This window comes from Caretta caretta, chromosome 2 (genome assembly GCF_965140235.1).
Source record: "Caretta caretta isolate rCarCar2 chromosome 2, rCarCar1.hap1, whole genome shotgun sequence".
Lineage (NCBI taxonomy): Eukaryota > Metazoa > Chordata > Testudines > Cheloniidae > Caretta > Caretta caretta.
In genome coordinates this window covers 160865157-160891301 of record NC_134207.1, presented here as the reverse complement: position 1 = coordinate 160891301, position 26145 = coordinate 160865157, and the positions used below count along the sequence as shown (strand labels likewise).

Sequence of the window (26145 nt, the reverse complement as noted above, 5' to 3'; positions counted from 1 at the left end):
ATTTTGCCTGTGCATGTGTCTCTCCTGTTGCAAATGACAGTGAAAAGAGGATGTCTAATCAATAGGCAACCTGACAAAGACCAAGTAACCTGTTACTTATGTACCATGCTGGCAATGAGGGTCTTTGTCCCCCTCTACATCTGGTCCACATCTGAGGGTAAGACCCTACTGCAGCTGTCTGCTAACAGTTACTCCTTTAACTCAAGTACTAGAGATTCATTTTTTTTGCTCTGAAGGTTCAAATCACATTGATGATCCAAGTGAGGGGTCAATTATACTTGAATACTATAATAATTTATTCACAAGGAAAAATAAAGTTGACTAATATTTGCTGTTTTTACAGGTTTTACATGTTGTGTGACTCAACCAATCAAGAGCCAGACTTCAAAGCAAATGTTTCAATTTTCTGGTTGAGCTAGGAAGCATTCAATTGAAATTCCATCCAAAAGCCCAGCAGTCAGCATCCCACTTGCCATGACTCTTGAAAACTGTGATTTAGAACTGCATATGTATCAATTCATTGGTGTGTTGGAAAGAAAACAGATACACAATAGTTACTCTTTGGAGTCTAAATACAATTGTCACTATTACAGTAAGGAAGAGAGAGATTATGAACATTACAACTGCTGAGACAAAGGGAATTGTGTACATATCAAACTAAATAAAAGGTGGTTAATAGGCCTTTTTCAAAAGAATTTGAAATGCCTCATGTGATAGCACGACTACGATACTTGGCTCACTTAGTGTCAGCCAACACAAAAAATAAACCTAGCCTTGCATAGGCTTCTGCAGTACGGAAAATAAATCTTTGTCTATTGACTGGTGCATTTAATAGTAAAGAAAGAAGGAGACTGAGACAGGGGATAGCCAGTACATCCAGGTATTGATGCTATGTGTTTAAAAAGTCCCTCCCATCTATTGTTTGCCTTTATTTTTGAATATTTATCTTTTAGGCCAAATCATTAGCTGGTACAGATTGGTGTAGCTGCACAGAAGTCTAAGAAGCCATGCTTATTGACTCCAACACAGGGCTGAACTCTTGTTTATTTGAGGGATGAAGCAGGAACTTTAAAAATGTTTGACACTAAATCAAAATAATATTAGGCAAAACAGCATTTGGTCATGTTTACAAAAGTATTTAGGTGCAACTTTCAATGGGAGTTAGGTGCTAACCCACTTAGATGCTTTTGTCAACCCCCCTGGGCAACTTAAATACTTTAAAAAAATCTGTCCCATTGCCTTGTGTGTTTGTGTTCATTTACTGGAGTTGAGCACCTTGTCGAATCTGTTTTCCATTTCATCCAAAGAAGAAAACTGCCACAGGCTCTGAGTGTTCAATTTTGTAGGTTTTTTGAATTTTGTTTCTTTTTGTCTTTTAAATTAGGGTGGCGCTCAACAGCCCCATCATTTTGATTCTCCTCAGTACTATAAAAATGGTGGCATACCTTGCCACGTCAAAGTCTGGTATCTAAGCTCGCAACTGACCAAAGTATTATATTAATTGCAATAAAGATAAATATAGAGAAATTCATTCACTGCCGTGTATGACTACTAACACCAGATTCTCTGCATTGTCTGCATCGCTGACTTTCCCTCTAGCCTTAACATTGACAAAGAGTCTCCCAAAAGGTACACTGATGGGAGAAGTGCCAAAAAAAGATGCAAACTGAGCAATTGGCTTCATCTTGATCTTTTTCTTTCTGTCAGAATGCAGTTTCAATTAGTTCAAAAACACAGAGATGTTACATTATCCATAGCTGATTTCTGGAGCGTAGTAACATGTCCTTATTGTCCATTCAGGAAATGGGAAAATAAACATAGAATATCAATGTTGGAAGGGACCTCAGGAGGTTATCTAGTCCAACCCCCTGCTCAAAGCAGGACCAATCCTCAATTTTTGCCCCAGATACCTAAATGGGCCCCTCAAGGATTGAACTCACAGCCCTGGGTTTAGCAGGCTAATGCTCAAACCACTGAGCTATCCCTCCTCCCTTTTGTTGATCCAATGCATATAAGGTTGCTTAAAGAAGGGAACTATAGATAAAACAGAAGTAAATCAAAACATTTTAAATTGTGTACTGCCCCTACTGTATGTCTTCACACACTACCTCATAATTTTCCGTTATCACTGACTTATGTACTATATATATTCTTATGCCCTGCAAGACATGGCGCCTTCAGCCTAGCACCAAAAAGACTGTCTCTAGCACATTCCACCTCCAGCATGCCAATGCTAAGAGTGAACTAAACATCATAATGAATGACCAGAGGCTGAAGCATGAAGCATACCCAGTTAACTTAGGCATGACCCTCGACTGAACACTGACATACAAAAGCTCCCTGGGCAAGACAGCAGTGAAGATCAAGACAAAGAACACCCTTCTCATCAAATTGGCAGGTTCTTCATGGGGAGTGGATGTGCCAACCCTAAAGACCTCAGTCCTTGCCATCACATACTCAATAGCAAAGTACTGTGCACCAGTATGGAGTCGGTTGGCATACAATAAACTCGTTGACATGCAACTCAACAATGCACATCATCACAGGAACTCTCTGACCAACTCATCTTCCATGTCTTCCAGTTCTGAGCCACATTGCTTCCCCTTACATCAGGAGGGAAATTGCAGCTGGCCAGTTGCTTGAGAAGGTATGTGCCAACCATAGAATCATAGAATATAAGGGTTGGAAGGGACCCCAGAAGGTCATCTAGTCCAACCCCCTGCTCAAAGCAGGACCAATTCCCAGTTAAATCATCCCAGCCAGGGCTTTGTCAAGCCTGACCTTAAAAACCTCTAAGGAAGGAGATTCTACCACCTCCCTAGGTAACGCATTCCAGTGTTTCACCACCCTCCTAGTGAAAAAGTTTTTCCTAATATCCAATCTAAACCTCCCCCACTGCAGCTTGAGACCATTACTCCTCGTTCTGTCATCTGATACCATTGAGAACAGTCTAGAGCCATCCTCTTTGGAACCCCCTTTCAGGTAGTTGAAAACAGCTATCAAATCCCCCCTCATTCTTCTCTTCTGCAGGCTAAACAATCCCAGCTCCCTCAGCCTCTCCTCATAACTCATATGTTCCAGACCCCTAATCATTTTTGTTGCCCTTCGCTGGACTCTCTCCAATTTATCCACATCCTTCTTGAAGTGTGGGGCCCAAAACTGGACACAGTACTCCAGATGAGGCCTCACCAATGTCGAATAGAGGGGAACGATCACGTCCCTCGATCTGCTCGCTATGCCCCTACTTATACATCCCAAAATGCCATTGGCCTTCTTGGCAACAAGGGCACACTGCTGACTCATATCCAGCTTCTCGTCCACTGTCACCCCTAGGTCCTTTTCCGCAGAACTGCTGCCTAGCCATTCGGTCCCTAGTCTGTAGCTGTGCATTGGGTTCTTCCGTCCTAAGTGCAGGACCCTGCACTTATCCTTATTGAACCTCATCAGATTTCTTTTGGCCCAATCCTCCAATTTGTCTAGGTCCCTCTGTATCCTATCCCTCCCCTCCAGCGTATCTACCACTCCTCCCAGTTTAGTATCATCCGCAAATTTGCTGAGAGTGCAATCCACACCATCCTCCAGATCATTTATGAAGATATTGAACAAAACCGGCCCCAGGACCGACCCTTGGGGCACTCCACTTGATACCGGCTGCCAACTAGACATGGAGCCATTGATCACTACCCGTTGAGCCCGACAATCTAGCCAGCTTTCTACCCACCTTGTAGTGCATTCATCCAGCCCATACTTCCTTAACTTGCTGACAAGAATACTGTGGGAGACCGTGTCAAAAGCTTTGCTAAAGTCAAGAAACAATACATCCACTGCTTTCCCTTCATCCACAGAACCAGTAATCTCATCATAGAAGGCGATTAGATTAGTCAGGCATGACCTTCCCTTGGTGAATCCATGCTGGCTGTTCCTGATCACTTTCCTCTCATGCAAGTGCTTAAGGATTGATTCTTTGAGGACCTGCTCCATGATTTTTCCAGGGACTGAAGTGAGGCTGACTGGCCTGTAGTTCCCAGGATCCTCCTTCTTCCCTTTTTTAAAGATTGGCACTACATTAGCCTTTTTCCAGTCATCCGGGACTTCCCCGGTTCGCCACGAGTTTTCAAAGATAATGGCCAATGGCTCTGCAATCACAGCCGCCAGTTCCTTCAGCACTCTCGGATGCAACTCGTCCGGCCCCATGGACTTGTGCACGTCCAGCTTTTCTAAAAAGTCCCTAACCACCTCTATCTCCACAGAGGGCTGGCCATCTCTTCCCCATTTTGTGATGCCCAGCGTAGCAGTCTGAGAGCTGACCTTGTTAGTGAAAACAGAGGCAAAAAAAGCATTGAGTACATTAGTTTTTTCCACATCCTCTGTCACTAGTTTGCCTCCCTCATTCAGTAAGGGGCCCACACATTCCTTGGCTTTCTTCTTGTTGCCAACATACCTGAAGAAACCCTTCTTGTTACTCTTGACATCTCTGGCTAGCTGCAGCTCCAGGTGCGTTTTGGCCCTCCTGATAACATTCCTACATGCCCTAGCAATATTTTTATACTCTTCCCTGGTCATATGTCCAACCTTCCACTTCTTGTAAGCTTCTTTTTTATGTTTAAGATCCGCTAAGATTTCACCATTAAGCCAAGCTGGTCGCCTGCCATATTTACTATTCTTTCGACTCATCGGGATGGTTTGTCCCTGTAACCTCAACAGGGATTCCTTGAAATACAGCCAGCTCTCCTGGACTCCTTTCCCCTTCAAGTTAGTCCCCCAGGGGATCCTGGCCATCCGTTCCCTGAGGGAGTCGAAGTCTGCTTTCCTGAAGTCCAGGGTCCGTATCGTGCTGCTTACCTTTCTTCCCTGTGTCAGGATCCTGAACTCAACCAACTCATGGTCACTGCCCCCCAGATTCCCATCCACTTTTGCTTCCCCCACTAATTCTACCCGGTTTGTGAGCAGCAGGTCAAGAAAAGCGCCCCCCCTAGTTGGCTCCTCGAGCACTTGCGCCAGGAAATTGTCCCCTACGCTTTCCAAAAACTTCCTGGATTGTCTATGCACCGCTGTATTGCTTTCCCAGCAGATATCAGGAAAATTAAAGTCACCCATGAGAATCAGGGCATGCGATCCAGTAGCTTCCGTGAGCTGCCGGAAGAAAGCCTCATCTACCTCATCCCCCTGGTCCGGTGGTCTATAGCAGACTCCCACCACTACATCACTCTTGTTGCACACACTTCTAAACTTAATCCAGAGACACTCAGGTCTTTCTGCAGTTTCGTACCGGAGCTCTGAGCAGTCATACTGCTCCCTTACATACAGTGCTACTCCCCCACCTTTTCTGCCCTGCCTGTCCTTCCTGAACAGTTTATAACCATCCATGACAGTACTCCAGTCATGTGAGTTATCCCACCAAGTCTCTGTTATTCCAATCACGTCATAGTTCCTCATCAATCAGGAACCATCAATCAGTTCCTCATCACAGACCCTAATGCTTGCCCACCCACCCGGCTTTGACCTGCCACGTTGGCAGTGGGCCCTTCTTAGCCAGTTCCGGACTGGGCAAGGCCTCTGTGCAGTCAACCAGCACCATTGAGGTCTCTGACGCAATCCAAGCTGCAGCTGCGGTGCAGATTAAACAATGATACACACTGTCAAAGAGTACCCGCTGGTCAAATTCAGCAGTGGGTTCTGAGAGTTCCACTTGGTCACTGAGAATGCTATTGCTTGGCTCAGTGAATATGCAAATGCTAAATAAATAAATGCCCTCCTTTTGTGGATGGGGGGTCAATCCCAACTATCCAAAGTGCAGTAGTCATAGTTTAAATTTACTGGTGATCCTGAAATTCGGATCCAATAGACTGTCTTCGAACCCTGACTGCATTCCAGGATTCCCCAAGTATCGTGAACTTTATTAATTCAACAGGCTTATAGAGACTGGCAACACACCAATAGAAACCTAGTGCTTGAACATGCAGAACTAAATGTTGAAAGGGTATTTTTAAAGTCCTGTGTATAGTGCTTTGTTTGCAGGAACAATTAGAGACAGCTATTAGGAAGTGTGAAAGTCAAGTCCCAAAATGCACTCATCAATTATTTTGGTTGCCTAAACACCATGATTGTTTTTATAAGGTGCTGAAGACCATTCTCAAGTCATTAGAATACTTTATCTAGTATAAATGACACCCAGTGATGTGCCTTTGACACATTTGCTTGTATCAGGGTTATTATTCGAATATGCTCACAATACCCTTGTACTGCATACAGTACTCCCCTTTTTTTAAAAAAAAAAATCCACAGCTAAATTTCTCTCATATTTGATTTTGCCATGCTACATCATGTGGGTTGGAGCACTGAGCTATACCCCTTAGTTAAATTGTGTTCATCTCTGACTGAAGATTAAATGCTTTTTTCAGTCAGCTTAGAAAAGTTCTTCCTTTTTACATCACAATATCAATCTAAAGTATTTCCTTGAGCTCCAGTGGAAGCCGGTTTATCGCCTGTTGCTCTGATTTTTTTGTAGTAAGGTTATTTGCTTTAGCAAGGACCCTTTTTGTCATTCATTAGATTAATATGGACTTAAAGAGCACGATTTTGAAATGGGGCACAAATGTGTTTGTAAAATGTGCATACAGCTGTGTGCTCTTATTTGCACATATAATTACTATGTTTCCACAAACTGAGTATTTGTGCATACAAATGAGTTATGCTTTTAATTGGCCAGTTGGATGTATAAATTCCCAATTTGTATGTGCAGTCATGTAATTGTATCTTGAAGTTAAGGATTTGCATTTTTGTATTTCTTCCTTTGAAGATGGGTGTTCTTACTTATTTCTTCCAATACATCTTATATCATGGAACATCCTCTTAGGAAGATGTTCAAGATAGAAAGTTTCTGGTTCTAGATTATATTACGAAGCTTCTCTAAGAATTTATTTATCTTCAGTTTTTAGTTCACCATAAAGTGTCTCCGACTAAGGCATCTTGGAGTCTTTTGGGGCATGTGGAGATGTCTGATATATGTCTTCAGCCAGTTACAGTAGGCATCTACTACCTAATGTATTTATCTAATGCTATTTTTTAACTGCTATCCAGCCAATTTTACTTGGCACTCCATGCCAAAAGGGCTGGCTAATGCAGCTATTAATGCTCAATACGTTTTTGCCTTTTACTGACAAATTGCTTTTCACAGTAATTGCAAGTCTCTTTACAGTGAAAGCAATAATGCTGTCTATTCCTCAGTGTAAAGGGTTACTTGGCTTAATACAACTTTGTACATGAAAATTTAGTCACCAAAACCTACTCACCTAGTCCTTACCAAGATGACAGCTCTTACTGGTAAGTCTGGGGTGGGAAAACGTTTTACTCCCCATTTAAAAAAAAAACTTGCCCTGAGTGACTAAACAACTGGAATTTTGCATAACCCATTTTATTTTTTCAAATTAGGTAAAGTAGTTATGTGACCTTCCCCTTGAAAACGACTGGTCTTTGAACTGGGTCATTAACCAAGTCATCTGTGTGTGCATTTGTTTCAGGTTTCTGTGTCTTGGTGCTGTAATCCATGATATGAGAGTATTATGATATTTCTATTTTGGATAAATTGGAGAATTGAAAATAAGAATCCACAACTGATACGCTGAATTCAAAAGGTCTGACTCAAAGTCACATGAGATATGCGTGGTGGTCTTACATCCTGGTAATGGTCTGAAAGGTTGTCAGAAAAATTCCTTACTCCCCCCAAAATTCCTGCTAGTATCTAACTCAGTGGTGAGGAACCTGCAGCCCATCAGAATAATCCACTGGCAGGCCGCCAGACAGTTTGTTTACATTTGCACTGTTGCCCACAGCTCCCAGGGGTCACGGTCGCTGTTCCCAGCCAATGGGAGCTGCAGGCGGCCACGCAAATGGAAACAAACTGTCTGGCGGCCTGCCAGTGGATTACCCTGATGGGCTGCATGTGGCCCGTGGGCCACAGGCTGCCCACCACTGATCTAAGTGAGCTAAAATAAATTGTGTTGGTTAATCTTGTAAAATCCCATGAGATTTAGGACTGTTATATGACACTTTGACCAGCTGTCCATTTATTGCTGAAGAAGAAACTGCAGTCCAGTCTCAAATCTCTTTGCACCTTCTCTACCTCTCCTTCCAGTCTTTGTTGCTTTTTCTAATTTTTTGTTGTTTTGTTTCTCTGTCTATTGAATCAAGCTAATGAGTAGACTTTACTTACTTCATCTGTTACAGTGATAGTTTTTGAGCTCTGCTTATTTGTTTTTGGCTAATTTACACTTGTTTTTTGAATAGTTTAAATATGGCCTTTCATTAGGGCCTGGCTGTCTGTCATTTCTATCAGCATCTGCAGACTCTGTTAAAGCTACCACTGTTGAACGAATGAGCTGTTTCAGCCATCGTCACGCTTCTTTGAATGTAAGCAGTTGAAACTGCTGAGCATTCATTTTTCCTCAATTTTTCATTAAAAATAAAAAGATTCAAGCAAATTCAAATAGTCAAACAGGCAAGTTTGTAGAGATGCAATCGGGAGTAACTCTCAAGCTATTTCTAACTGTTCCTCCCATGTATTATAACAAGGACCACTATCAGTCTACTCTGTTCTGGGACGTCTAATGTCTTCAAGTTTATTAGGCCTAAATGTTAGGATATAGATATTCAGGCCTGTCTGCAAAGGCCTGTACTTTAAGAATTTAGGGGTATTCTTATCACTTTGCTAGTTCTAGAGGTATAAAAGAAAGAATCAAAATCACTGTCTGCTGGTGTAAGGGCCTTCTCTTACTGTGACAGTTTGTGGCCCTGTGCTTAGGCTCAGGCCTTTGGCTAAGCAGCAGAGGCAGCCATAAGCTAGGAAGCGAACAGTCACATCCTCACATTCCAAACTAGTCACATTGAAATAAGGTGCTATTGGGCTGTCAGGCACTATCAGGACAAGATTGTATTCCTATCACCTCCAGAGAAAGGGAAGTGCCTAGAAAATGTAAAAGGAAACTTAGTTTGATAGCATCCTGTCTGGCAAGAACTCACTTATCAATAGCTGGGATGTGAAATCCTCACTTCTGTATTGTTTTGTCATTATAGTTCCCACTTTGCTATTGTTTATCTGTTTAATCTCTGTCTGGTTCTGTGATTGTTTCTGTCTGCTGTATAATTAATTTTGCTGGGTGTAAACTAATTAAGGTGGTGGGATATAATTGGCTAGCTAATCATGTTATAATATGTTAGGATTGGTTAGTTAAATTTCAGTAGAATGATTGGTTAAGGTATAGCTAAGAATATTACTATATAAATTAGGGGCAAACAGGAAGTAAGTTGGGATTCGAAAATAAGGAAAAAGGAACTTGTATTTAAGCTTGCTGGAAGTTCACCCCAATAAACATCGAATTGTTTGCACCTTCGGACTTCGGGTATTGTTGCTCTCTGTTCATGCGAGAAGGACCAGGGAAGTGGGAGAGTGAAGGAATAAGCTCTCTAACACTAAAGTGAGCATGAACATAACTTAATTTTGGTTACATTCAATTCCCATTCCAATGCTTTACAAGTTAAATGGATCAAATGCTGTGCTCTTTCATATTCTGTGCAAATCCACTAAAGTCAAGAGGATTGCATGGGCTCATGACAAGTATTTCTAAAGTTTAAACATTTGTTCCAAAATCACCTTCAATTAAAAATACATTTATGATCATTTTGATCTTTCAAACATATCGATATATACGCTGTGACAGGGTCAGGGCAGATGACTACACGAGAGTGATAGAAGGTAGATATATAAACTCATACCACAGTCTTGGTAAATACAAACTAGTGGAAATAATTTCTCACTTTCTACCAATAGGTGGCACATGTGGCACTAGTAATTTCTACATTTGCTACAGTGCATATATGAGCAGGTATAGACTGCATGTATCATGATGACAGTAAAATGCTTTTTTCTATTTATTTTAATGATTTAATCATTGTGAATAGGCTGTGATCCTATCCCATCCTCCAGGTCAGTGTCCACAGGCACTGAGTTAATGTCCATGCGCACCCCTTCATGGAGTCTGGCTTTACTGGTAACACAAAAACAAGATTCATTGATGTACTCCCTTTTGGGCTGCAGAATGCACCTACCGCCTTCCAAAGACTTGTAGATGATCTCCTAGCGGGATTAGGAGAATATGCAGTCATCTACCTTGACGATGCGGCCATATTTTTGGATTCCTGGGCAGAACACCTGGAACATCTACAAAAAGTCTTCGAGCGCATAAGGGAGGCAGGACTAACTGTTAAGGCTAAGAAGTGTCAAATAGGCCTCAACAGAGTGACTTACCTTGGACACCAGGTGGGTCAAGGAACTATCAACCCCTTACAGGCCAAAGTGGATGCTATCCAAAAGCGGCCTGTCCCAAAGTCAAAGAAACAGGTCCAATCCTTCTTAGGGTTGGCCGGATATTACAGGCGATTTGTACTGCAATACAGCCAAATCGCCACCCCACCAACAGACCTAACCAAAAAGAAACAGCCCAGTGCCATTCAGTGGACCGAAGAGTGTCAGAAGGCCTTTAACCAGCTTAAAGCGACACTCATGTCTGACCCTGTACTAAGGGCCCCAGACTTTGACAAGCCATTCCTAGTAACCACAGATGCGTCCGAGCATGGTATGGGAGAAGTTTTAATGCAGGAAGGACCGGATCAAGAATTCCATCCTGTAGTGTTTCTGAGCAAGAAGCTGTCTGAGAGGGAAAGCAACTGGTCAGTCAGTGAAAAAGGATGTTACGCCATTGTCTACGCTCTGGAAAAGCTACACCCATACGTTTGGGGACAGCATTTCCACCTGCAAACCGACCATGCTGCGCTACAATGGCTTCATACTGCCAAGGGAAATAACAAAAAACTTATTCGGTGGAGTTTAGCTCCCCAAGATTTTGATTTCCACATACAACACATTTCAGGAGCTTCTAACAAAGTGACTGGTGCACTCTCCCCTGAAAGTTTCCCAGAATCAACTGGTTAAAATCGTCCTTGAGATGTGGAAAATATTGTTAGTCTTTATACACTTGGTAGTATATTTAGAGGTGCATGTGTCTTATTAACTCTGTTTTCTCTAGAGCTCCAGGAAGAAATCACAGACAGCGTTTCACCCTATCTGTGATTTGGGGGGCATGTCATAAATATAAAGGGAAGGCTAGCCACCTTTAAATCCCTCCTGGCCAGAGGAAAAAACCCTTTCACTTGTAAAGGGTTAAGAAGCTAAAGACAACTTCGTTAGCACCTGACCAAAATGACCAACGAGGAGACAATATACTTTCAAAGCTGGAGGGGGCGGGGGAAACAAAGAGTCTGTCTGTGTGATGCTTTTGCTGGCACCAGGTCAGGAATGCTCTTCAGAACTTCTGTTAAGTTAGTAAGTAATCTAGCTACAAATGCATTCGATTTCCTTTTGTTTAAATGGCTGGTAAATAAGCTGTGCTGAACGGAATGTATATTCCTGGTTTTGTGTCTTTTTGTAATTTAAGGTTTTGCCTAGAGGAATTCTCTATGTTTTGAATCTGATTACCCTGTAAGGTATTTACCATCCTGATTTTACAGAGGTGATTCTTTTACTTTTTCTTCAATTAAAATTCTTCTTTTAAGAACCTGATTGCTTTTTCATTGTTCTTAAGATCCAAGGGTTTGGGTCTGTGTTCACCTATGCAAATTGGTGAGGATTTTTATCAAGACTTCCCCAGGAAAGGGGGTGTAGGGTTTGGGGAGGATTTGCGGGGGAGGGAGGGGAAGACGTTTCCAAGCGGGCTCTTTCCCTGTTATATATTTATTAGATGCTTGGTAGTGGCAGCAAGAAAGTCCAAGGGCAAAAGGTAAAATAGTTTGTACCTTGGGGAAGTTTTAACCTAAGCTGGTAAAAATAAGCTTAGGGGGTTTTTCATGCAGGTCCCCACATCTATACCCTAGAGTTCAGAGTACAGCATAAACCTCAGCATAAGCTCACTTACCAAGCTTGGAAGTTCCCAATATTTCCTTCTGAGACTTATTCTGTCCTATCTCCTTAGTTCACGGTGGGCCCTAAAAGATGCTGGCTCCTCCCCAAGTTCTATCCTGGTGGGAGATTTCTGAATCTATTTGTCAGCATGACTCGGGAATAGTTACCCTGAATATTAACGCAGAGTTTTAGCATCTGCGCCCCAGATGATCCAGAAGAAGAGCCGTGTTACAAATCATACTTATTTAATACACAAATGCAATAGTTCCAGGTTGTGTTTTGATTTCCAGGTCCTGAAAAGCTACAGATATGTAAAAGAGATGGATATGGCAGAAAAGGCACTGGTACTGTAGAACAGTTTTAACAAACCACAATCCAGATACTCCTCATTTTATATCCTAACTCCTATATTTTTGAAAAATTCACAGTTCTGGGCTGAAGTGTAATGCAGTGTGCCAGCAAGGAATTCTGGGTTGAGTGTGCCTAAGCTACTGGAGAGACCTGGGAACGTTGAGCACAGGACTTGGGCAGCTGGGCCACAGGGCCCCACATCCCACAAGAAATCTGTGCCCTGGGAGTGTGCCTGAGAAGCCAGACTTAGAGACAATGTCTGGATGTTGCTCAGATTTAGGAAGCCTGGAAGCATCTGGGATCTAAAGGTTGGGTCTAACACAGCAGCCGGGTGACTGTCCCACAAGGGGAAGAGCTGTAACAACCTGCTCTGTGACTGAACAGAGGAGGCCAGTCTTCAGTTTCTGGCACACAGCACTGAAAATTAAAACAAACCAAACAAAACCAGATCCTGCCCCCCCCCCCAGATATTCCAGTCAGAATTCTGAGATTTCAGTCAGAAAGACTGTGGGTATTTCGAGATTTTGACCTCCCATCCACAGAAGAAAGATATTTGATTCTCTCTCTCTAATTTCTCTCTTCTCCTGGAGGAGGAGAAGTTACACAGGAGTTTGGTAAAGACATGCGTAGTATACATTAGTTTTAATAGTATTTAAATTAGCTCTCACTTGGTCCATATTTCCCTGCTTTCAACAGCCTTGCTCTTGTTCTCACAGTCATTTGTCACATGCACTCGTTTCACTGATGTTTGTTCTCTCACCTCTGAGAGCAAAACAAGAACCTGCTGTATTTTGCTAGTGGAGTTCTGTGATGGGCAAAAATAGGCCCCACACTGACAACGAGGGGGTTAATGAGGCAAATAGGCTCCACACTGGCAACAAGAGGGTTAAGGACAGCCTGTGGACCCAGTTAGCCCCACTCTGCTACACCTGCAGCAAATGCTAGGCACGGAGAGGGGAGTTAAAAGGAGCCCTAGCCTAGCTCTGGGCTGACCAGGAAGGAGAGCAGAGCTCTGCTTCTCTTGATGGGAGAGAAGCCTGTTTGCAGCCCAGAGACTGACTAGCTTGCCAGCCAGATAAGCATTGTAGCTAGAAAAATCCTAGGGATTTCTAGCAGTGGGGCAAGGGTTTCTCAGTTGTCTCAGCTCCAGAGCCAGTAGCTGCAACAGGAGCAAGCTTTTTGCTGCTAGCACTGTGACAAGATAGGGTTGAGTAATTAGCTAAGCCATGCCTGTAAAATGACTGTGGAGCTACCAAGTGACCCCCCAAAGATCCTAAAGAGAGCCACCCAGCCCAGACAAGCAGAACTGAGGGAAGAGCATGGCAGGCTCCCCCACCTTCCCATGACAAGTGTCCACTCCTGAACTCCATTCTAGCAGCTGCAGCCTCCCACATCTCCCCACCCTTGCGGGTACCTGGTCCAATCCCCTCCCACAAACTTGTCCTCATCACCGTGACTACAGTCTCTCTGTCCACCACTGTAGTTCTCAAGTCAGGAGGTAGTATGTCGAGCCCCAGTACCAAAATATCACTTCCAGTGAAGGATACATTGAGAGCACTCCAAGAACAGTAAGCAATACTCACAATAATTCTGATTCTGGGCCACATTTAACTGAATAAATACTAAAGACTTGATATAAACTGAGCTCGGGAGAAGAAACGCGCAGGCTCTCAGAACTTCTCTGGGTCTCCACAGTGAACGTCTGTTCCTTAGGTTTCCTGAAGTAAAGTACTGATTTTTTGAGAACTAGTCTTTTACTGTGGATTTTTTAAGGGCTAGATTGTGACAGGCCTTAATGTGTGTTGCTCAGACTGGGGCATGAATGCACAAACAGCCTTCCCCGCATTTTTCACAGCCATGCTCTGGCCTGTCACAGCTGTAGGTCAAGGGTGGACCAGGACTGCTCTCTGAAGTGAGCCAAAGGGGATGAACAGAGGTGTGGCCTCAGTCCCACATCCGTTCTGCACCTGCTGACTAAGGGGGCCAGCCACAGCAAGGGGAAGTGGGGTGCAGCATGGTGCAGTTCTGTGCAGTACTCCTGCACCCCGGGCTCTTAGTGAAATTTTCTTCATTTTGTGAAACATGAAGGAGAAAACACAGTACCGATATAAATGTAACACAGGGTGTGGAGCAATTTTTGGCATGTAGCATACTGTCTTTGAAGTAAACGGCATGTTCACACAATATAATGACATGACAGGATCTAGCTGGTCAATAAACAGTTTGGTGATATCCCATAGCTGAAATGCTTTTTAATAATAAAAAAAATACATGCCAGACAATGCTGCACCCTCTATTGCTTTTTCTAATATAATCTCTTGGTGACAATAAAGATGACATGACAAAGTGACAAGCAGAACTGCTACATGGTATTTGACCTATTTGTGATGCAATGATTACTTTGGAAAATGCAGCTCAGGATCATAGTGTAATACTTCAGATTATCCACTGGGAGTCTGGGGTGAAATCCTGTTCCCACTGAAAACAATGGGAGCTTAGTTATTGACTTCAGTTGGCCTGGTTTTTAAGCAAAAACATAAATGTGCTTCAGAGTCTATTATTCCAAAGAAGGAAGTTAATGATCAACATGTATTAGGCTGCCTGTTTTCTTTTAAGCCAACGTGCGCGGTACTTTGAACCAACCAAAAGTGAAAGTATAGTCACAGATATAGGAGTGCTGGCTGATCCTTGAACTCCGCTGTGGGGAGGAAGCGGGGGACGGGATGTGCAGATCACTCCCAAAGATAGATCTAGCTACACATACTTATGGCATCAAAGAGGTTGGTCAAATTGGGGCAGCCCAGTAAAATGAGAGCAAATATCGCCATGATAGAAGGATTTAATTCCAACGCTTCAGCCATGATATTTGACAATGTGCACATTAATGACCTGATATTCAGAAGCACTGAGCTGACTTCAGTGGGTGCTCAGCACTTCTGAAAATCAGACCATAATTTTCTTTGTTTGGATTATTAGACAATGTGCAACAAAAAAACATATTCATTCTGGTTTTCAAATAGTTCTTAAAGACATTTAAACATTCCTAGTTGCAAACTGGAATTATTTACCATAGGTGTGGCTTCTGTGAAATCCATCAAAAGGTCACCTGGCTCCAAAGCAAATGTACTTCCAACATCCGTGGGGCTCTAAAGGCAGAAAAATATCCCACAAGTTGGGTAAACATTTAATATGTGTAATTATAGTTTCAATATATTTAATTAAAGAATAAATTAGCCAAGTAGATTATAAATTACACATACAGTTTTAAAGGTGTTTTGATAGGTGAATCTGGAGAGATGGACAATAAAATTATATATCTTTGAAATCCAAGTAAATATTCATTGAGTACTCATCCAAAGCCCATTGATATTGATGGATGAACTCCCACTGACTTCAATGGACTTTGGATCAGGTACTCAATGTCCTAATTTTCTAGCTGCTGCCAGTATACATTGCATAGTATAAGTATATTGCTACAACAATTTCATATTAAAAACTACTCTCAGCTGTAAAATTATAGTTAATACTATCATCTCATAAGAACATTTAACCATAGCCACTTTCTGTCTTCAGATCTATCATCTCGAATAATTTCTCAGTCTATTTACGTGACCCCGTCTCTGCATCTTACCTTTGCACCAGGTGATATCTGGGTTTGTCCTTCTGACATTTGTGGCGTACACGTTTTCTGTGACACGGGAGATGCTGATGAAACGGATGTTGATGCTGCCACTGCCGCTGCCAGTGCCGGAGGAAGGTCGTCTTCATCACTGTGGTCGTTAAAAGTGCATGAAGCTCCATTCATTACAAGGTATAACAGAATTTTGTTTTAACTTGCTTTGGAGGTGCGAGAGGCAGGGGGAAGGAGAGAGAAAGGAAAATCTGGACAGCAGCAGCTACAGTGCTTCTGAATGTAATTGTGTTCACCAGGCCAGGCATAATTTACTATTTTCAAATAAGTTTGCAAATAAATTAGATTCTCTTTAAATTTTAATGATTTCCCAGTAAAAAGTACTGACTAAACATCAACAACGAATGCAAAAACTGAAATGGCATGTAGTTTCAAATCTAACTTGATATTATGTACAAATAATTAATATGATGACTGAAAATGTATTTGATTAAAAACATACATTGGGGACTATTTCACATTACTTTTTCATTTTATAGCTTTCATCTTTGCATTTTGCTATTCTATAGGCTTGCTGTATTGGTAAGAAAACCCACAAATAGATATACAGGATCAACATCAGCCTTGGTGTAACAGTAACCGTGAAGTTACTGGAGCGGCTTTGGCACGCAGTATGTATGTATTTCCATTTTCAAAATTCCTTAAAGGGCAGTTCTACTCTGAAAAGTAACTGTAAAAATAACATGGCGAAAGGCCATGTTCACTGAGAACTTATGACTCCAGATCAAATTTGCTCCATTTACAGAGAAGCCATTACTTTAAAAAACCAGGCAGTCAAGTTGGGTTATTTCCTTCTCACACTTGGTCACCAGTAAAAGAAATTCTGCAGAGCATATTGTTGCCTCAGTTACCACTGCAGAACCCCACTGATCACAAGTCATTGACTTCAGTGTGGTTTGGGTCAAGTTTTTAGTCCTCAATTATCCATGGACAGATGTAACTGGGGCCATAATTTTTGCCTCCAGGATCTTTACTACTGGTGGTGATGTGTGAAGAAAAAGAAAAACCAAAAAAACCCCCAAAAACTCAGCTTGGCTGTCAGAATCCAGTGCAAGTTTGCTTCTTTTTATTTGTAAAGTGAGCAAATGTTAACCAGGCACTTACTGAATTACAGGGCACATGGAACCCTGCAATGCCAGTCTGACAGGCACTTTTCAGAGGCCTGTACTTTGGTTTCGTTTTAATCGAGGACTGTGCACCTATTGTTGCTGTCTATATAATCACTACTAACACAAGTTTCATGACACACTGCCCAACCCTATCTCAGCAAAATTGCTGTGTGGTTTGGTTAATACCAATGCTTTTATAAAATGATTAGACTTTGCCAACTAATGTGGTCTCTTCCACAGGTCATTCTTTTCCATGGAAGAACAATAATTAATCACCCAGAGCAGAATAGCATGTATGACACACTGTTTTCGTGTTTAAAACAAAATATAAAAATGACGGAGTTTATTAAATAGGTATTTTATTAATGCAACAAGCCAGATTTGGGCTCCTGACCTAGTTAATCTCTTTTATAAACATGCAGCTGACATTTTCTCAGTCCTTATTCCCAACACTCAGCAGGGATACTCTGGCTCTATCCCCAGCCTTGCTGGGTAAATCTGTTCCTTCATACTCCTATTTTATGTGGAAGCGGAAATTCTTTTAGAATCTGCCAATTCAGAAAGGCTTCTTAGGTCACATCCAACTAAACTGGGGAATGAATTTATAATCCTGTCTCATATGCACTGTGCTATTGTGTTCTAGCTACAGGTTTGAGCACAAGACTTTTTACCACTCTACTCCTTTCACAGCACTCCTCCTTTCACTTTTTGTACCTGCAATCCAGACACCAGAAGCTAAATCCCATTCCCACTGAACTCAATGGCAAAGATCACATTGACTTCAACCAGAACAGAATTTGGCCCCTGAAGAAATAAATGTAAGGGCTAGCTTGTCAAACACGGGTGCCTTAATTTTGCCCTCAGTATTTGGACATGAAGCCATTGTATATGCAAAACCTACACATGCAAGTACCTAAAGAAAGTTCTGCAGTGGGAGTGTGTTGGCTCCAGAACCCAGAGGTCAATGGATCAGAACCATTGTCTGCTAGTTTGCTTTTCATATGAGGTCAGACTAGATGATCACAGTGATCCCTTCAGACCTTATTATCTATTAATCAAATTGTACTTGCAATTATTTATTTTGAATGGGCTACAAATGAGGATTTTAGTTTTGCTGGTGTGAAAATGTGAAGCTCCGAGACTCTATAATTATGTGTGTTATATAAACATTTGCTAAAAATATGTAATTTACTTTTGGTTTTGTAGCCCCTAGCATTTTAATTGCAATCTTCCACTGAGTTGCTGTGTTCTTAAGAGGCCATCATAATGGTGCAAAGCTGGGGAACTGAAAATCTATATTCTGATATTTATACAGTGAAGGTGAGATTTTCAAAAGCTCCAAAATCAAAATGTGCAAATTCTAACCTGAATCTCCATAAATGCGGTATTTTAGCTATACTTTAAAATATTGATTTCTTCCACTTGTGTAATTTTCCTGTTGCTTTCATTTTCTCTTGGGTTACCACTACTATTCCTCAGATCTTCACATTCACCATGTTTCCAATGCATTCTTCTACATTTCAACTGATGCATTCTCGCTCTCGCAAAGACAGCTCCTTCAAACACTTTAATACATGACTGGACTTTCTGTGGGTTGGCTGTGGCTACCATTCCCATAACCATCCCTCTCAATGGCTTCTCATATCGTCTTCATTCTCTGTAACACAACCTCCTCCCCACCCTCATCCATCTCTCTTCTCTCCATTCCCTGTCTCCTTACCCTCCTCTTAGCTACTTCTCTCCATCTGTCTTTGGTTACCATCCTTCTCTACTGCTACTACCATCTCTTGACCCCTGTACTCCCTTTCATTCTCACTACTGTACCCGACACTCTATTTCTTTTCCTCACCCTCAGTCGTTGCTTTTCTCCAATAATCTCAACTCACTGCCAGTTATTATTCTCTTTACCAACTCACCCTATCTTTCTTCATTGAACTACCTTAGGAATTAAGCTTCCTCCATGCCTATGACATTATTATAATGACATTATCCATATCAAAACTACCCACCTCCTTTTAGTATATCACCCGCCATTATAGACTTGCTCTGATTGTCTGATTTGTTAATGATAAATCTCTACTGGCACATGACACCTCCTTGATGATAGAATTGTTATCACATGCCTGACTGAGACCTGGCAACATAAGCACTCACTTTATTCCTCCCTCTGAGGATCCTCAAGTTAGTTTACCTTCTTTCTGAAAAATGCTCCAAATTTGATGAGAAGGTGGGTGACATTGCCTACCCATATTTCAAATTCTTCCCACCCGAATTCACACTAACCTTTCCTTCGTGATCAACTTTCCTCTTTCATTACACTCCACATTCTGAAACTGTCTAATCTAGAAATAATGATGGGCAATTAACTTCTTTTTAAAATCTATTTAACTCTTCTTCAGAAATTCTCTGACTTGATCGAAACAATTGATTATTTTCTCTTCCAAACATCATCATCCCTATAGTCTTCAGTATTCCTATAGACTACTTTGACCCGTTTTCCTCTAGCTTCCTTTTTGTCTTGATTCCTCTGCAGATTTCAAGCTCTCTCACCCACTAGAGAGCTCGACTGAATCAATTCAAAATTTCCCAGTAGTTCTCTGACCCTGCCATCAATGACCACTATGATCAAATTGGACTTTGTGCTGAATAAACATTAATAGTATTTGCATTTTTATAGCCCCTTCCGAGGAACTCAAGCTGCTTTAAAACCAGTGATGAATTAAGCTTCACAACACCCTAGCGAGGTAGATATGAATAAATTGAAGCACAGAGAAGTCAAATTCACAAAGAAGTTTGTGCTTGAACCTTGCTTAGAATTTCAATCTCTTGACTACCAAAATTGTGGTTAAACCATAAGACCAACCTTCATTTCCAATGTATCTGTCCCACTCATTATCTTCTCAAATACCTGGTCCCCTCATAGTTGTTTCTCAGTCCTTCATTTGCTGACCTTATAAACAAGTTCCTGATCTCTCCTGTCTCAAAATAGCAGATGGGACTCTAAACTTGTGGGAGAATTTTTCTCCATTGTGATAATAAATCTGATTAACTAAGGAAAGAGCTGTAAAAGCAGTGCCTAATTTAAGAGAAGCACATTTGCTTGAGACACACTGGACATTTGCAACAAGCAGACAACCTTGTGAAAATCTTTCTGCAAAATGCTGCCAAATTCCATGCCATGTGTAATCTCCTATATTAGCAGGGAATGCTATGCCTTGCATTCCTTCCCTCCAGTGAGTTGTCAATTCCTCTCTTTAGTCTCATTTGCAAACAATGATTTCTGATTAGCATGAGCTGATATACCATGGCGCAAGATGGGTGTCAGAGTGGTAACTGTGTTAGTCTGTATCAGCAAAAGGAGGGAGGAGTACTTGTGGCACCTTAGAGACTAATGTCATGTCCTGCTGGCCAAGCCATGAGTGTGTGTTCCCATATGTTAACCTTAGTATCCTGGACAAATTCAAACTTGAGTACTTACTATATATTTTGACAACCTAAATCTCCGCATAGTTACAATTTGATTCCAATTCTTCAGTTCTTTTCCTAAAATATTCTGAGGTCTGGTTGATGCAGAATAGCTACTGTGTTCCATAACAAAAATGATTACATTTGGGAAAGTAACTCTCTCTATATAATGACAGATTTCAGAGTAGCAGCCGTGTTAGTCTGTATTCACAAAAAGAAAAGGAGTACTTGTGGCACTTTAGAGACTAACAAATTTATCTGAGCATAAGCTTTCGTGAGCTACAGCTGACTTCATTACTGAATGCATCCGATGAAGTGAGCTGTAGCTCACGAAAGCTTATGCTCAAATAAATTCGTTAGTCTCTAAGGTGCCACAAGTCCTCCTTTTCTCTCTATATATTTATTGGGATCTTTCTGGATGCAAATGCTATACAAATGAAATGTGCTATACAAATGAAAGCTACAGTTAGTACTACTGCATAGTTAGTGTCATTGGGAAGATTAGTCCAGCCAGAGGAGCTAGGCATTATTATCCCACATAGATTGCATGTTCAGTTTTTTTTCTTCCTAATGAATGTGGAGTTCTTGGTTTATTTATGCTGGTATCATCCCTCTTTCCTTCCCTTCAGTTTAGTCCCTCCCCTCCAATACATGATGGCAGTGTCTCCCTTGCCATGCTGAGTGGTCCATAAGAATGAGTAATAATAAAACATGGTGGTTCCAGCCAAGCTTCACCAATTTTGCCTACTTAAAATCAACCTCTAATTTCAAGTGGAAAGGAATTTTTAGTTCCTAACTTCTACTACTGTGTAATGTTGCTGTTCACTATTAAAGACAAGGGACTTGCATTTCAGTGGGGTATTAAGTGTGTGTAGATTGAATATTAATTTAAGTCCTAAGTACTTCAAGATCCTGAGAGATGAAAGGAACTATATCAATGTAAGATCATTATCATGTAATTGCACTCGCCTTTCAGAAGGCATATCCTGAACAATAATTAGCACGACTTTAATTTTCAGCTTGGTAGTAAAGAAAATCTTGCAAATAGTGCCGTACAACACTCACAAGCTGTACTGTCTCGTTAACTTCCTCACACGAGAAACTTTAATTTCCTGCTTTTCTGTAGTGCCTGTTGATGGTGTAGTTTCTGGTCGTACTGGTGCTGGACTTCTAAAGACAAGAAAAATGTTTGTCGTGATGGCTCTGTTTAAGCAATTTTAAGGTAAGTCAGCAAAATTATAATTTAATGATACATTTAACCTATGAGTTAAGCAAGTGCACATTGGCAAATTTACCGTTTTCTTCAACTTGTAATCCAGCATGCAAGAGTACATACCCGTACTTTTTGTTCACAGTTGTAATGCCCTATATACTGTGTAACTGTATAAAGCAACCATTTAAATATACAAAATTGATGCAAAACACAAGAAAGATACTTCAGTGCTAATGACTTAAGACCCAGAAATGCAGTATTTTAAAGAGACCCAACAATTAGTTTTTGTAAAACTTTTTAAAAACACAAATATAACTAGAAATGGATTAATGAACTAAAGAAAATCATTAATTAAAATAGCCTTTGCTTGAAATTAAACATTTCCCTGCTGTGTTTGCAACACCAATACAATAGCGATGTGCTAGTGGATGAGATCCAGGGAACACACTAGAAACAAAAGAAATTGCAAACGTTCTATTTAAAGTAAAGATATATGTGACTGATGGCGACATGAAGTAGCTGTGATTGTTATGTAAGAATGTGGACCAGGGCTGTAGATATCAAAGCAGGGTCCTGATCAGAGAAGAGCTCTGCTTGCTCTTGTGCTAATGTTCTGTAATATTTAATAACCCAGCTTGCCTTTCCGATTCCATACTGAGTTTGTAGTGATGGTGATTAGGAACAAAATAATCTTTTGAACTGTGAAGTACGTAAATCTGATCTGGAAACCGTTGAAACGCCAATAACATGGAAACCCACAATGCTATTTTTCGGTGTCACTTTTCACTGCAAGTAACATTCACATTGTTTAATAATTAGGAAAAAGAGCTATTCCATAGCACACCTCAATATCCTTTCAGTTCGAGAACTGCTGCAGGGAGGCTAAATGTGCAAAGACCTGTATAATGAAATAATCTGAGGGTCAAACCTCAACTGATGTAAACTGGTGTTCAGCGCCGTTGACTTCAGCGAAGCTATCTTGATGTGCCTTGGCTGAGGATCTGGCTCTGAATGGACAGCATTGCCATATCTAAAACAGTTTCCTAATAGGGTAGTTTTCATTCATTACACAAGTCCAGTGAAAGTGGGAACAGAAATAAATAATCAAATATCAAATCTAACGTGAGATACAAAAGATATGTACACAGTATAATTAGCAAGCAAAGAATTTATCACATCAAAGGATATCAGACACATCAGGAACCATAAGACATCATAGGAATAGAGCAAAGAGGACCCTTACTAATTTATATCAATATGTGGAAACCCCATTGTGGTTTTCTGAATATTGCAAAATCATAAGTGAACAATATAAAAAGCAAATAAGCATTATTCGAAAATACACAAACCATTCCACTCATTTGACAAGTACAGTTTACCTTTATGACATTTTACAGTATGCGAGTAAATTTCCTGTTTGCATATCCTGCAAAAATAATGGAATTTTAGTAAGAGCAGCCCCTTGTTACAATATTCTGCCATCAAATCCTTGTTCAGGGCTAACCCAACCAGTCTTTCCATTTATTTCACTGCACTTTGGATCAGACCTTAAGTGGAAGAGACCACCATTTGATTGTGCACATTATAGGCATTGCAAATTAGCCACGGTGTACATTAGCGGAGGGCCTATTGTACTCTTACTTTAGATGAAAAGGACCAACAATGAAATTTAATGATACATTGCACTTTTATATGGACTTCAACCTAAAGATCCAAATCTCTATGAGATATCAGATTGAGTCCATTCCACAGCACATACAGGATACAGACCCTCAATAGAGGACATATCAGATATTAGAACTGATGCTACCAATGTCAGAAGATGGATTTTTAACCCTCATTTTTCGAAACTGGCTGGCTGAGTGCCTGTTTCCACCGAAGACTTGCTTCCTCAACACAAAACTCTGCACTGCTCCATCTGCCTCCCTGCCTGTTTCCACGGAGTACATTTTCCCCAGCGGGAACATATTCAATGCGCTTGCTTCTCTCAGTATGAAACGCTCATCTGTGGGTGATTAACAGCAGGCTGGAGAGCAGCTGGTTGGTTGTCCTCATTGGTGAATCTCAGTAGTCACAGGTGTTATAAATGGGTGCAAAATGTCAAACACGGTACTCCTCGGTTATATAACACAAACAATAGCATTTTCCGCTTAGGTCTAAATTTAGAAATATTTGTTGATTAAAGAGCAGAAATCATGCTTTTAAGGCAGACACATTCATCCACTGAAGGCCACTAGCTAGTGAGCTTGATTCAAATTTGTAAAAATGGCATGCTTTTAATCCTGTACAAAGCCCTAGAAATTACACTGACATTACTGAAAAAAGAATGAACTATAAAAGCTGAATAATTTCTATTCTTACTTTTTGAATTCTATAGTGATCGTATATTATCTCACATGAAAGGACATAGCTTTTCAAGGAGATACCTTGTAATTATTTTGGCTATTTAACATAGAGTCTTTATGTGCAAATATAGACACTTTCCTTATTATGTGTAGTAAGTGACACAGATTTGAACAAAACCTGATGTTCTGGAGGTTCAGGATGACCCATGCTTTAAAAAAGCATAGTATATTACAATTTCTTATAAGGTACCCTTGCAATTCCATGAATTTAAGGGAAACATTTTTTTGCAAATGTATCCAACTGCTTCAGCATAAGAATGAAGATATTGAACCAAGACACAGCATCTTAATGATTTGGCATGCTGCATAATAATCTGTCATTTCCTAGTGAGAATGACAATGACAATCATGAATGTCAGCCTGTCATGACACCTCAACAGAACCTGCCTAAAATTAGAGATATAGCATGCTTCTCACCAGAGCACGGAGCTTCAGTGAACCAGCTCCTCCAATCTCACGAGCCTGCTGCAGTTGGCTCATTAGCCTTGCAAAGAGTAAAAAGTAAATAACTCGAAGGTATGTCTTCAGTGAAGAGTTGGCGAGAGCGGGCATCTGGGTTTAGCCTAATTCAGGTGTGAGCACCCCCACTGCAAAGCACTACCAGCGTTACTGTGCCTCTGCACTTGCCCAAGTGTTTCAAGGGAATGTCCCATCGTGGTTTGTGCTGATCTTCTTCTATGGTTCTCTCTCAGCCAACTGTGGGAGACCACGTTTGCCTTTTGAGGGGAACTGTGGGAAGGCATGGAGGGACTATCAGCTCTTGAGTGATTTAACCAGTGTCCTCACTGCAAAGTGGGCAGCTTACCAGACTCAGTTAAAGTGGAACCTGAGCAAAGTATGAGAAAAAAGTGTAAAAGGACTGCTCCTGGCTTGAACTGATTGATCATTGCTTTCACGTCCCCTTTGAACGGGAACATGTAATTCATTCTTTGAGGGTGTGGGGGAGAGAAGAGAAGGAAGAAGAAAATATTTTATTTAAGAAGATTCTCATATAATGTAAGGGCCTCACAAGTGAAGCGCGTGCGCACATCCCCCCCCGAAACCTTTCCTCAGTTTGTAGTCTAAGGTTTCTCCACTTTGGTTTTCTTGGTTAAGCGAAGGCTATACAAAGATCAGGAACAACGTGGTTTTGTTTCTGTTGCTATGATGCCAGGAAAGCTCTACTGATACCTCAGGAGGTAATTATCAAGAGGATTATCTGGCAATTTGAAAACTGCTTTTTGAGTTAATGCCTTTTTACTGGATTGTCATACAGATTGTGACCTTAACCAAGTATGCCCCTGAGGTGCAGTGATTCTGCACAGAGCTTGTGGGATTTCCCTACTCTTTTCATTCCCCAGCTCCCTATTTTTCTTCCTTTTGAAACTCCCCCCCAACCCTCTCCTCCCCAGAATGAAAATACACCTACAGACTGCAGTCTAGGCTAAGACTGTAATGCTCCTGCATTCTGGCAGGAAGGGGTGATACGAGTTCTTTTTCTACCCACACCTAGAACAATGCTCTCAGCCCAACAGCCACTGTCTGAGCTCAAAATCATCTATAAATTCAGGTCTTCACATGGCAGTCAGGACATCCACTATTCATGTTGAGATTTTTAGGAGAGACAGAGGACACTCCTATTGAAATTCAGTTGGACTTGGGCACCTAACTCACTTAGCCTCTGAAAATTCCAGCACTGATGTCTAATGCAGATGATTATGTAGAAAATTATAATGCAAATTTTATGATTTCTGATATCACTAGTAATAATGCCTTTTTGTAGTTAGCAAGTTAAAATACAATCGGAAACCATTTTAAATAGCAAAAACAGCATCTGATTTGGGGCTATAGGTAACAGGCAAGTTCTTTGAACAGTAGATTTCCTGATTTTACTAAGGGAACAGCAGTATATTTGTTTCCTAATGGATTTACCTAGCCTTTAAACTAAGCCATTTTTCCTTTGGAGGCAGGATTGAAGT

General features: G+C 41.1%; 1 protein-coding gene across 4 annotated transcripts in view; it reads right to left on the bottom strand.

The window, feature by feature from the left end:
• The window catches only part of EPB41L4B (erythrocyte membrane protein band 4.1 like 4B), a 256800-nt gene that overhangs the window by 24135 nt on the left and 206520 nt on the right, over positions 1 to 26145 (bottom strand). For all 4 annotated transcript variants that reach the window (XM_048839325.2, XM_048839326.2, XM_048839328.2 and 1 more), the window contains 3 exons: positions 21635 to 21739; positions 15936 to 16074; positions 15373 to 15450 (listed from right to left, as the gene is read on the bottom strand). In XM_048839325.2, coding sequence (XP_048695282.2) covers positions 15373 to 15450; positions 15936 to 16074; positions 21635 to 21739 — 322 coding nt within the window. The remainder of the gene's footprint in view (positions 1 to 15372; positions 15451 to 15935; positions 16075 to 21634; positions 21740 to 26145) is intronic.